Source organism: Mesoplodon densirostris, chromosome 20 (genome assembly GCF_025265405.1).
Source record: "Mesoplodon densirostris isolate mMesDen1 chromosome 20, mMesDen1 primary haplotype, whole genome shotgun sequence".
NCBI classification, from domain to species: Eukaryota; Metazoa; Chordata; class Mammalia; order Artiodactyla; family Ziphiidae; genus Mesoplodon; species Mesoplodon densirostris.
Window position 1 is genome coordinate 12,063,279 of NC_082680.1, and position 12,770 is coordinate 12,076,048.

At 45.1% G+C, this 12,770-nt stretch overlaps 1 protein-coding gene across 1 annotated transcript; it reads left to right on the top strand.

Moving 5' to 3' along the window:
- The first annotated feature begins 56 nt into the window (after window positions 1–56).
- ING2 (inhibitor of growth family member 2) lies at window positions 57–8,180 on the top strand. Its single transcript, XM_060086086.1, has 2 exons — window positions 57–644; window positions 5,684–8,180. The coding sequence occupies exons 1-2, from the start codon at window positions 473–475 to the stop codon at window positions 6,352–6,354; spliced, it is 843 nt and encodes a 280-aa protein (XP_059942069.1). The 5' UTR covers window positions 57–472; the 3' UTR covers window positions 6,355–8,180.
- Window positions 8,181–12,770: the final 4,590 nt, after the last annotated feature.

A 12,770-nucleotide genomic window follows, 5' to 3' on the forward strand; every position in this document is an offset into this window, starting at 1 on the left:
GCAACCGGAGGGGCGGGGGCGGTCCTGTGAGAGACTCTCTGACAGGCACCGAGGGTGATTGGGAGGAAAGGGGCCAGCGAGAGGCTTGTCATGGGGATCTGAGGTACGAGACGGCATTGGTAGCATCTGGTGACTCCGAGGGGGACAGGAAGTGTCAACGCCCGGGACCCCGGCGCCAGCTCCACTGGGGGGATCCCCGCTGCTCTAGTCCTGGGGAGGGAGGGGGAAAAGGAGGGAGCCCCGATCTCGCCCCGCCCCTGGGCTTGTTACCGCGGGGGCGGGGAGTGAGGGCTTCTTTTGCGGGGAGTAGAGATCGGGGGACTCGGCTGTACCCTCTCGAGCGGCTGCCGGTGTCCCCGCGGCGCCAGGCTGCCGAGCAGAGGAGCCGCGGCGGCCGTGGCTGTTGCATGTGTGGCTGCTGGATGAGGAGGCGGCGGCGGCGGCGGCGGCGAGGAGCAGCAGCGGCGGCAGGATGTTAGGGCAGCAGCAACAGCAACTCTACTCGTCGGCCGCGCTCCTGACCGGGGAGCGGAGCCGGCTCCTCACCTGCTATGTGCAGGACTACCTCGAGTGCGTGGAGTCGCTGCCCCACGACATGCAGAGGAACGTGTCCGTGCTGCGAGAGCTGGACAACAAATATCAAGGTAGGGGCCGCGGGGCTGCCGGTAAGGTCCTCCCCCACTCGGGTCCGCTGGCCGCCGGGCACGGTCGCTCGGAGCCTGCCCGGGGAAGTGCCACTTTCCATTTCTCCTGTGACAGTCTCCCCGACTGCACAGAGGGGGTCTGGTGTGTGGGACGGGGGAACGGGACTGGAGACCGGGTTCGCGGCCCTCCCTTCCCCCGCTGCGGTCGGCGAGGACTTCTCGGGGGTCTCAAGGGTGAGGGTGGTGGCCGCTCGTCAGCCCCCGCTGCAGACCCAGCGGCTGAGGAATCAGCCATTTTAAGCAGCAAGCATTTGTTCCGGCCCTCGCCTGCCCGGTGCCGCAGACCCTCCTGCCCCGGCCGGGGAGCGTGCAGCCGGGCGGGGGCTGTGGGGAGTGAGCGGCCGGCCGCGGCCGGACTCCCGCTGGCCTCCGGGGCCTGGCTTTCCCCAACCCCCCTCGGGCCCCCACCCCCCGAGAGCAGATGCATTGGAACGTGCAGGGGGGAGGGGGCGCGAGAGGGCTGCGAAGGCGGCCTCCGGGGAGGTCCCTCCCTCGGCTCTCCGGCTCCCGGCTTGGGAATAGAGGAGGCTTTCCCTCTCCCACCCCAGGGAAAGTTCCGGGCCACAGCCGTTCCCAGCTCTTTCAGCCAAATGGTTAAAAGGCTAGGGGTCCCCGCGGGGGAAGGGAGAGGGGTGTGTGTGGCGGGGTGGGCCCCCCGCCCGCGCTGGGGGCGGGTCCTGCGGTCGTGACGTAGGACATGGGCGGGGCGCGGACGCGCGCGCTCCCGCCCGTCTGGAAAATGGCTGGTTGCAGGAAGGCTTGGGCGACACTGGCTGTTCGGGAGGGGACCGTGCGGGACATTAGTTCGTCCTGAGCGGAGTCAGTGTTGGGATTTGGGACATGTTTGTTTGATTTTTCGACTTTTTCCCAATCACTCAATCACGACAAAGACACAGTCAGCTACTCTGATCATCGCTGGCCCCTGCACCGCGTAGGTTCCGGGCCTTGCGTCACTTCCGGGCCCCTGGAGGATGTGGGTTAGTTGACTGGGCAACCGCCTGGCGTCTCTTAACCCCTGGGTCCCTACATCGCCAAGTTTAAGTGCAGAGGCAAAAGCCACCCTTTGTGGTCAGACCCAAGGAGCTAGGGTTGATTCCCTGGAATCAGCTTTTCTGAGTATTATTTACTATTTACCATTGGCCCTTTCGCCTGTAACTACAAGGGGAGGAGTTTAAATGGGGAGCCGTTTGGTTTAATAACCCTGAATCAAGGAACAGACCTTGGACATAATGTGGAATCAGCCATACGGACATTAAAAAGATAACTTCTTGGACCCATTCTCTGTTTTTCGACACGTCGCTAGTTTTATGATTTAGTGTCTAAGGAACGCATTTCTGGGGTGATATTTTCGGAACTGTAGCCTGATAGAACATTTAAGTGTCTCTGTGTTTTCTCACCTATAATTTATTTCTGCCTTTTGAACCCATATGACTGTCAGGACTGATCTCTGTTGGAGGGAAGCGAACTAATACGATTACTTACTGTGTGTCAGTTGCTGCATCACGTCCAGAACATTATCTCATTTAATCTTCACAACTCAATGCAGTAAAAATTCATTTTGCAGACAAATTAAAATTTACAAGGAGTTTAAGTAACTTGTCCAATTAAGTGGGGAATGTTTGACTCCACAGCCTGGCTTCTGCAGGTGCACATGCTCGTTTTTAAATTATTTAAATCTTTTTTTTTTTTTTAAATAAAAGCTCTCCAAAGGTATTTTCTATAGACATGGAGCACATACCTGAATTGTAACCTAAAAATGTTATATATTGTACATGTGTGCTTAAGAATTGTATGTTGAACATTTTTAGTTTTTTCAAATAATCATAACTCTGAAGTTTGTAAAGCTTGCAGGCTTTTACATTTCTTTAAAGACATGTTTGCCTTCACGAAAGTTAAGCTATTTTTTTTTTCGTTTGAATTGGGGAGGGGCAATTTGTTCCAGGGAAATCTGACATCTTGACCATCTAGAGTTGACAGAAGCAGCTTTGGTAACATGAGAAACAGTATTAGGCCTTGAAAGATCGAGAGATTTAAAAAAATTTTAGCCCCATTAAAATTGTAGTTCTTCTGAAGAGTAATACAAAAACAGTGATCTAGTTTTTACTCTGCACATGCTTACTAAGCTCAACTTTCAGTTTTCTATTAGCTTTATATACTTGTGTGTTCTTGGTTTTTCATGTTTTTTTGTTTCTTTGCTAGTTCTTAACTATTTCCTGTTTTTAGATTTAACACCTACAGCAAAATTCGATGATATAAATTATATAGCTGGGGCTTCCCTGGTGGCGCAGTGGTTGAGAGTCCGCCTGCCGATGCAGGGGACACGGGTTCGTGCCCCGATCCCGGAAGATCCCACATGCCGCGGAGCGGCTGGGCCCGCGAGCCATGGCCGCGGAGCCTGTGTGTCCGGAGCCTGTGCTCCGCAACGGGAGAGGCCACAGCAGTGAGAGGCCCGCGTACAGCAAAAAAAAAAAAAAAAAAAAAAAAAAAAAAAATTATATAGCTGGTCAAAGAAATTTCTCTCCTACTTATTTGAGACACTTTCAGAAGTTACTGAAGAACCTCAAAAGTAGCCTTAAAGGGCTTCCCTGGTGGCGCAGTGGTTGAGAGTCCGCCTGCCGATGCAGGGGACACGGGTTCGTGCCCCGGTCCAGGAAGATCCCACATGCCGCGGAGCAGCTGGGCCCATGAGCCATGGCCGCTGAGCCTGCATGTCCGGAGCCTGTGCTCCGCAACGGGAGAGGCCACAACAGTGAGAGGCCCGCGAACACACACACACACACACACACACACACACAAAAGTAGCCTTAAAAACATAGAGAAATGAAAAAAACAATTTCACAATTGAATGAAGTATTTATTATGGGGTATGGTTATTAGAGAACCTCAAGTTTTGTTCCAGTATTCTCATTCCAGTATTTCTCGTTCATAGTTCAAAGGTAAATAACCTTTGAACTAAAATTTTTTACTTAATTTTAAGTGCCTTCCATGCAGCTGAGTAGAAAGTGCTTGAAGAGCAGGGCCAGCCTGACAGATAATGGCAGAGTTCAAAGTCTGGGGTTGATACCTGTTGAGCTTAATTTTCTTCACATATAAAAGTGGTGGCTTCCTCATGGGATTGCCGTGGGGATTACTGAGAAAGCCACATGGAAGAGGCTCAGTAAGTGTTATTTCACCGGGTAATTAAGGTGTCTTAAAAATGTGAATTTTTACTTCATGTATAATATCAATGTGTTGCTATGAAATAATATATTTAGCTTCTAATTCCTGATTATTCGATACAGAATGTTTGGAATGGGTTTTGCTTTTATTTATTTATTTTATTATTATTATTTAATTTATTTATTTATGGCTGTGTTGGGTCTTCGTTTCTGTGCGAGGGCTTTCTCTAGTTGTGTCAAGCGAGGGCCACTCACTATCGCGGCCTCTCTTGCTGCGGAGCACAGGCTCCGGACGCGCAGGCTCAGTAGTTGGGGCTCACGGGCCTAGTTGCTCCGTGACATGTGGGATCTTCCCAGACCAGGGCGCGACCCCGTGTCCCCTGCATCAGCAAGTGGACTCTCAACCACTGCGCCACCAGGGAAGCCCCCTGCTTTTATTTTTTAAACCTCACATTTTGTATGTTTGAGGGGAAAATATATAATTTCCTTATTTTTCCTGGAGGAAAATTGGGTTCTTAAGAAATCCACTTACATACCTAGCTGGGGAAATGGGCTAGATGTGAACGATGTTTAAAAATATGCTCTGCAGGTATGAGTACCCTCAACTGTGTGGGAGCACATTGTCATGAATCCCGGGTTAAATAGTTGTCCGTCAAGTGTGAGTACCTACACTCTCCAGGGAGGCGGGAATTCACAAGTTGTGTTGAATACTTGCTCTATGTTACCTTACTCACAGACACCCCCAGTGTATGTATTTGGTCGTCTAACATTTCTGTTGTCGTTAGAGCAGTGATATTAGAAGATAGAACAATGATATGGCATCGGGTGTGATAAATTCCAGTTAATTTTTGTTTCTCCACCTTTACTAAGACAGAACTCTTTCAGATAGCATTGTATCTCATAAGGATGAGAAACAGAACAGATTTGAATAAGACATCTATGTAAATCTTGGTGACATCTGGAACTATATTTTCAGATATTTGTATACCTTCTAATGACTCGGCCATTTTTAATTGATGTAAGTGGGTCCTCATGCTATACAATATCTAAATCAGCAGTTCACAAAGCTGAGAACCAACGGCTGAGTTATCTACAAAAGCACAGTGATCCAATGCTGACTTTACTATAATTTTGTTAGTAGCTTAGTCAGTTGATGCCAGAACCTGAACCTAAACCTGCTCCGGAAATAGTTTGATTTTCAGACTCTCCCATGTGTTGAAATAAAAGAGCCATTCAGGCTAATATGATGGGAAGCTAAGAGTTACTTGTGTCTGCTTTGTTAAGAATGTCCAGGGGATGATATGAAAGTCAAGGTATAGCGTCTCTCTAGAGTTCTGTAGCAAGTCATCGATTGAACCGTAAATCCTGTAAACACAGTTGGACAGTAATCTAGCGTAGTCCTGGAACCTTTTTAAGTTTTACGGCTGGAGTCCAGCATGGAAATTTTATATACAGGGTAGTTTTGAGGTTTACCTGAAGTATAGGTGATATGGCACTGGGTGAACTCTAAAGTGGCACAGAGTGTTCCTGCCCAAGTAAAGACTTTGATTAATAATTAGCCACACATCTCTTATCCTTTCTAATATAGATTAATGAGTATTAAGAGAGTTTTGTGTTCATTCTTTTTATTAGTTTATCTCTAAATGTACTTTCATGTTGGATAATTTGTGGTCTTTGTAAGGGAAATGAAATGTTTTTCATGTATTCTTACGTATGGAGGAGTGTGGTTTTATGGTTTGAGTTCATTCTAACTGTACCAATTCTGTGAAAAATAACTAACTTGAAAAATGTGCTACCATATATTTTCTTTTCCTTTTTTAGAAACATTAAAGGAAATTGATGATGTCTATGAAAAATATAAGAAAGAAGATGATTCAAACCAGAAAAAACGCCTCCAGCAGCATCTCCAGAGAGCATTAATCAATAGTCAAGAATTGGGAGATGAAAAAATTCAGATTGTCACACAGATGCTCGAATTGGTGGAAAATCGGGCAAGGCAAATGGAGCTGCATTCACAGTGTTTTCAAGATCCTGCTGAAAGTGAGCGAGCCTCAGATAAAGCAAAGATGGATTCCAGTCAACCAGAACGATCTTCGAGAAGACCCCGCCGACAGCGAACCAGTGAAAGCCGTGATCTGTGTCACATGACGAATGGGATTGAAGACTGTGATGATCAGCCACCTAAAGAAAAGAAATCCAAGTCAGCCAAGAAAAAGAAACGTTCCAAGGCCAAGCAGGAAAGGGAAGCTTCACCTGTTGAGTTTGCAATAGATCCCAATGAACCTACATATTGTTTATGTAACCAAGTGTCTTATGGGGAAATGATCGGATGCGACAACGAACAGTGTCCAATTGAATGGTTTCACTTTTCATGTGTTTCACTTACCTATAAACCAAAGGGGAAATGGTATTGCCCAAAGTGCAGGGGAGATAATGAGAAAACGATGGACAAAAGTACTGAAAAGACAAAGAAGGAGAGAAGATCGAGGTAGTAAAGGCCATCTGCATTTTAAAGGGTTATTTGTCTTTTATATAATTCTTTCAGAATTTACTTTCAGAAAATGTTTTAGGGTAAATGCATAAGACTATGCAATAATTTTTAATCATTAGTATTAATGGTGTATTAAAAGTTGTACTTTGTCTGTGACCTTAATCTTCTGCACTGAATTACCAAATATTTTAAGCCGGGTGATCTTCAGATCACCTGATGAAAGGAGCAGGGAGTAGGGAAGGGTGGTGTGAACATGATAATAACTTCACAAACCATGCCTATTTCCTTTTCACTGAAAATGCAATGCTAATTTTGGGGTAAACACCAAAGTTTTGCTAGCATTTTAGTCTACGTGCTTAAAAAAATTTAGATATAGTTGGAGTTCTCTGTAAGCATTCAGATTATCTTGGATAATTTAAAATATGAACACTATACCATTCAGAGCTTCTCTCCTCCTGGCCCCATTTATACATACACTTGGTCATCTCTAGTCTTCCAAGAATTTAAGGAACTAGAGATAAGAATAATTTGGGATTCCATGTGGAATAATGTGCTCTTATTAGAGTATTTGCTGCTCTATTTTCCATAGTAGCATTTTGATACACTGTCAGTAGCCCATTTATAAATACCTTGCTGCTGCTTCATAGCTGCATTCAGTCTAGTGCTTAATAAGGGAGTTGTTTTGTTTTAATTGGGACAGGTAGGAACAGTTAGGATACCAAAAATGCTGCCATTGGCTTATACTGGCAAAATTTGGGTTATGCAGTATTATGGTTCAAGGTTGAGCAATTTTAAAAAGACATTTAATAATATTTTTCATGTTGACCCATGGCTGGGATGCCTAGCCACAGGCCTGTCAGCGGGAAAAGGGCATATACTAGTCTTTAAATATTGCCTTTATGTCAGACAGTAGTTTAAATAGTTTTGCTAGTGGCTATAGGTCATTTCTGTCCCAATCAGAAATTATATATTATTTTAAGTAATAGTGTATTTACTTTCTTAACTTTCTGGTATTGGTGCTGTTTGGTGTCTTCACGTTTAAGGAACTAATTTCATTATAACAATGCAATTAATAATGTATTTGTAAACTGAATTTTCCAAGATTCTAAAATTGAATTTTCCAAGATTCTGATATTTTAAGGGTAAGCATCTTGATGGATACATGTCCATGTATTTGGAGAATTTTTTGGTTTTTCAGGGGTGGGGGGCAGTGGATTGACTAGTCCTTAAAATCTATGTGTAACATACTTTTTATTCCTCATTTCTTCCTAATCTGATGATCTTGATTCTTTTTGGTTAACATGTGAAAAATCCTGTTTGCTTGTTTGGAAAAAAAAAAAATGTGTTTTTCTCTTCTAGCTCTCCTGTGTGACTTTTAGGCATATCATTTCACGTCATCCGGGTGTCAGGCTACCCAGCTGTAGTATGCAGTTGGCTTAAATATCTCCAAGTTTCTTTTGAAATCTACAGTATTTGCACTGTAGTGAGGATTTTAATAATCAAAGGACTTGTTTTTCTCTTTCATTAATTTTGTCCTTCATTCTGTGGTGTGAAGACAGTTTAAAGGTGAGCTTAGAGACGGGTAAATGCACAGTATTTTATTAACTTCTGTCCTAAGGATATTTTGACTGATGACTGGAGTTGATTATATTGAGCAAGAAATACTGAGTTGTGAAGAAATCCTTTTCTCTCTTGAGAATATAGCATTTTGTCTTAGTGATTATATCCTTGTTACGAGGAAAGAGCTGTTCACCTGACACCATTAAAAATATCAGTATGTGCAAAGCCCCCCAACGCTTCCAGATGTGACTCACATACAGGTCAACACTTTCATACATAAATTTGCATCAGCATATGGGGAAAAAATGAACTTACAAATAGAAGTCCCAAAATTTGGATTAGGCTTGACAGGAAAACAAGCATGGAAAGTCCTGGAAGATGTGTTCTCTTTGAGAATGGTTTGTTTTCTGTTTTTTTTTTTTATAAATTTATTTATTTATTTATTTATTTATTTTTGGGTGTGTTGGGTCTTCGTTTCTGTGTGAGGGCTTTCTCCAGTTGCAGCGAGCGGGGGCTACTCTTCATCGTGGTGCGCGGGCCTCTCACTGTTGCGGCCTCTCTTGTTGCGGAGCACAGGCTCCAGACACGCAGGCTCAGTAGTTGTGGCTCACAGGCCTAGTTGGTCCGCGGCATGTGGGATCTTCCCAGACCAGGGCTCGAACCCGTGTCCCCTGCATTGACAGGCAGATTCTCAACCACTGCGCCACCAGGGAAGCCCTCTTTTTTTTAAGTATAATAGATTTCATATACTATTTCATACCGTGCTTACCAACTCAAACTATATACCAGTGGTTCCCAAACTTGTCTCACGTTGGAATTACCTCAGGAGCTTCAAAAAATACACTTGTGTCCCACCCAGCAGTTGTGACCTAATTCATTTGGAATGTACTTTTAATATTAGAATTTTTAAAAGATTCCTAGGTGATTGTAATGTACAGAAAAGTTACAGAACCACTGCCATATTATGAAATTTTGAACTTATTGAAAACCACTAGTGGATTCTCTACATCCAGGTTTGTGTGACTGAAGCCTATGTAAGTGTGGATACGTACATGAGAGCTTGTCCCCTGTCCCCAAAAGTTCCACCAACAATACTTGAAGACTCGGTACTTGAGTGCTTCTTGTGTGCTAGGCACCGTTCTAAGTAGCGATGGTTTAAAAAGAAGAAACAGTCCCTGCTCATGGACCAGACATTCTAGGGGCAGAGTTATGTATATATCTATCTATCTATCTATCTCCAGGTAATGGTGTTAAATCCCAAAAGGATAAGGAGAGCGGAGTAAGGAGAGGGGAAATGAGTAGAAAGGGAGGTGAGTCTTCTACTTAACGTGGTTAAAGAAGGTCTCTCTAAGGAAGGGATCCTTGAGCTGAGACCAGAAAGAAACAGTGAAGTGAGGCAGGCAAAGATTTAGAGGAGGGAGGAACAGAACAGTCTTGTCAGTTTGACTAGAGCATTTGATGTAATGTGGGAGGGCCTTCTTGGAAGCCATGATGGAAAATTTGTGCAAACTTATCATAGGGAGCCTTGGTGAAGCTAGGGAGGTATAGGAGACTGTCAGAAGTCTTTGTACCAAAAATATTGCTGGCTTAGACTAGGATGGGAGCAGCGGAGGTGGTGGTAGGTGGTAGGACTGTGCCTGTGTTTAAAGGTACAGCCATCAGCAGGACTTTGGTCCAGAGATTGGAAAGCAAAGGGGTGACAAGGATGACGGGTTTTGGGCTTGAGGATCAAGATTTCTGTTTTGCACTTAGGTTCGAGGAACCTGATAGATTTCTAGTGGGACGCCAGCGTGGAGTTGGGGGGCTGAAGTTAGGGGAAGAGACAGGAGATAAATATTTGGGAGTTAGCCTGTGAAGGGAGTTTAAAGTCATGTGACTGAAATCACTCACGTCACTAGATCTGTGCTTCTCAAATTTTAATAAGCATGTGAGTCACCTAAGTTTCCAAAAATGCAGATCCTGATTCAGTAGGTCTGGCATGGGGTCCGAGACGCTACCTTCCTAACAAGTTCCTCAGTGATGCCAGCGCTGCTGGTTCAGGGACCACATTTTGAGTAGCAAGCACCTAGTTCCAGGAGAGGGAGGCATGGGCCTTGTGGTACCCCAACATTTGAAAGGGGCCAGCCGAAGGAGACTCCCAGATCTCTCAGTGAGATAAACCGGAAAAATGTGACACACCAGAAACAAAAGTGAAGAAAGTGTTTCAAGAAGGGAGTGATCTCAAGTGCTGGTCAAGTAAGACGAGGACTGTGAATTAATGGTTCGGCAGGGAAGATTGTTGTTAAGTTTAACAGGCTGCAGGGCGGATTGGGAGCAGAAGGGGACTGAAGCGGAGCCAGCAACTGGGCGGCTCCGGTTCTCACATAAAGGGAATAGAAGTGGGATGCAGTTGAGGGGCAGGGGAGCTCAGGGGGGATTCTAACTTGGAAGGAGAAAAACATATTACGTGCCGATTGGACTGTTCCATTGGAAGGGGCCGGATGACAGCTGTGGGGCGGAGCGGATTATCGTGGCGGCGGGCAGGCAAGAAAGAGCGAGAGCTGGGGCGAGGTTAGCCTCCAACAGGCCCAGGGACGGTGCCAGTCCCCGTGTCAGAAGGGAGGGCAGTGTGTTTGCTCATCTATTCAAGTACTTATTGTTGTTGTACCTCTTATATACAAGGCACTATTTTACGTACTGAGGCTAAAGCAGTGACCGGAACAAAAGTCTGTAACTTAGTGGTGAGTAGGTTCTGGAGTGAATGGATGTAAAGGCAGATAGCTTGCTAGGTTTTGTACTGGGAAAATGGGATCGTTCTCCTCCAAAGCTTCCGCGTTGCCAGTGAAGCCCCGAGACGGAAAAAGGGTTGGAAGTCTGCAGCTGTTGGCGGGAGGTGTGTGTAAACTCTCACTGGGGAGATGGGGCAAGTGAATGGGCCCGGAGTGCCAGTCAGAGCTGAGGGGCAGCTGGAGTCTTTGGTCGTAACTTCAAATGGACTCATTCTGTTGCCTGGATGCAGGTGTGAAGAAAGTGTACAAAATAACTTAAAATTTCAAAATCTCTGCACAGTAAGCCAGAAAATGGCCCCATCCTTTTTATATACAGCAGGTGGCTTCCTCTGAGGGAATCGGTTCTCATCTCCCCCACCTGAAATAAAAGGAGCCCGTGTTCCAGGAGCAGTTGGTATTAATAAGCTCGACAGCTCTTCAGCCCTTGAATCAAGTCCTGGTTTGATGTCACTCAAAATCTATTTTAAGTAAAATACAAGTTATCTTGAAATTACTATGTTGCCTAAACTCTATATCAATGAGAGAAACCAAATCTCCTTTATCACAACCTAAATGTGAAGGCAGGGCTCTGGACCAGGATTGCAGCTGTGGGCTCCTCCGGTATCACAGTCAGGTCACCTGTCCTTGGCCTGCAGTTTGTTCAGCTGTAAAACGAGTGATTTCAGATATGGTTATTCTGAAAAGGTGGTTAGTATTCATGCCCCTTAACATTACTCATAGGAAACAGTTCTGGACACAAAGTTCACTAACTGGTTAGTTCACTAACTAGTTTATAAAAGAACAGATTTTTTTTTTTTTTTGGCTGCGCCACGTGCAGAATCTTACTTCCCCGACCACAGATGGAACCCATGCCCTCTGCAGTGGAAGCACAGAGTCCTAACCACTGGACCGCCAGGGAAGTCCCTAAAATAACAGCTTTTAATTCGTGTATGTGGTAACTAGACTTTTAAGCAGCATTTTCTAAACTCCAGACGCTAGAATGAGCCTGATGGGTTTTTGCCATTTCCGTAAACCATTCTAATTTTATAGTTAAAAGTCTTATTTACTCAATACTTTTCTTTAAAAAGTGACTAACTTTGTGATGTCAGTTTATTTTTAAAAGGGAGCATATCACTTTGGTAAACGGAAAATTAGTATCAGTCTCTGTAAGTAAAAGACTGTAGGGCTTCCCTGGTGGCGCAGTTGTTAAGAATCCACCTGCCGATGCAGGGGACACGGGTTCGAGCCCTGGTCAGAGAAGATCCCACATGCCACGGAACAACTAAGCCCGTGTGCCACAACTACTGAGCCTGTGCTCTAGAGCCCGCGAGCCATAACTACTGAGCCCGTGTGCCACAACTACTGAAGCCTGCTTGCCTAGAGCTCGTGCTCTGCAACAAGAGAAGCCACCGCAATGAGAAGCCCGCACACCGCAATGAAGAGTAGCCCCCGCTCGCCGCAACAAGAGAAAGCTCGCACGCAGCAACGAAGACCCAACGTAGCCAAAAATAAATAAATAAAATAAATAATTTATTTTTATTTTATATTTTTTTAAATTTATTTTTTTAAAAAGACTAAAATATAATGAAAACAAGGCAGTGTTATTAAATTCCACCTCTGTAGTATTGCCTGTGAAAGCAGAAGCCAAAATCACCTCTTTTTGAAAAGGTGTGATTAGTACATAATATTAGGTAAGGGTAAAAAACATAATAAGCACCGAATTGAGTCTTTATGCATGATGTAACTGAAAGGATTTAAAGAGGATTTTGAGCACTTCTTTACCGTTCTACTCTGGGAAACACCTAAATCAACCGAAGATTAACCACTGCAGTTTCAGTCTTGTCTATCAGTAGAAAACAGAAATATTAACATGTCTTAATTTAAAGGCCTTTATTGGGCTTCCCTGGTGGCGCAGTGGTTGAGAGTCTGCCTGCCGATGCAGGAGACACGGGTTCGTGCCCCAGTCCGGGAAGATCCCACATGCCGCAGAGCGGCTAGGCCCGTGAGCCATGGCCACTGGGCCTGCACGTCCGGAGCCTGTGCTCCGCAACGGGAGAGGCCACAACAGTGAGAGGCCCGCGTACCGCAAAAAAAAAAAAAAAAAAAAAAA

Excerpts from the sequence above, each read along its gene's own strand:
- ING2 (XM_060086086.1), top strand. The coding sequence starts at position 473 with ATGTTAGGGCAGCAGCAACAGCAACTCTACTCGTCGGCCGCGCTCCTG. Across the intron at positions 645-5,683 it reads GCTGGACAACAAATATCAAG|AAACATTAAAGGAAATTGAT; the intron begins GTAGGGGCCGCG and ends TTCCTTTTTTAG.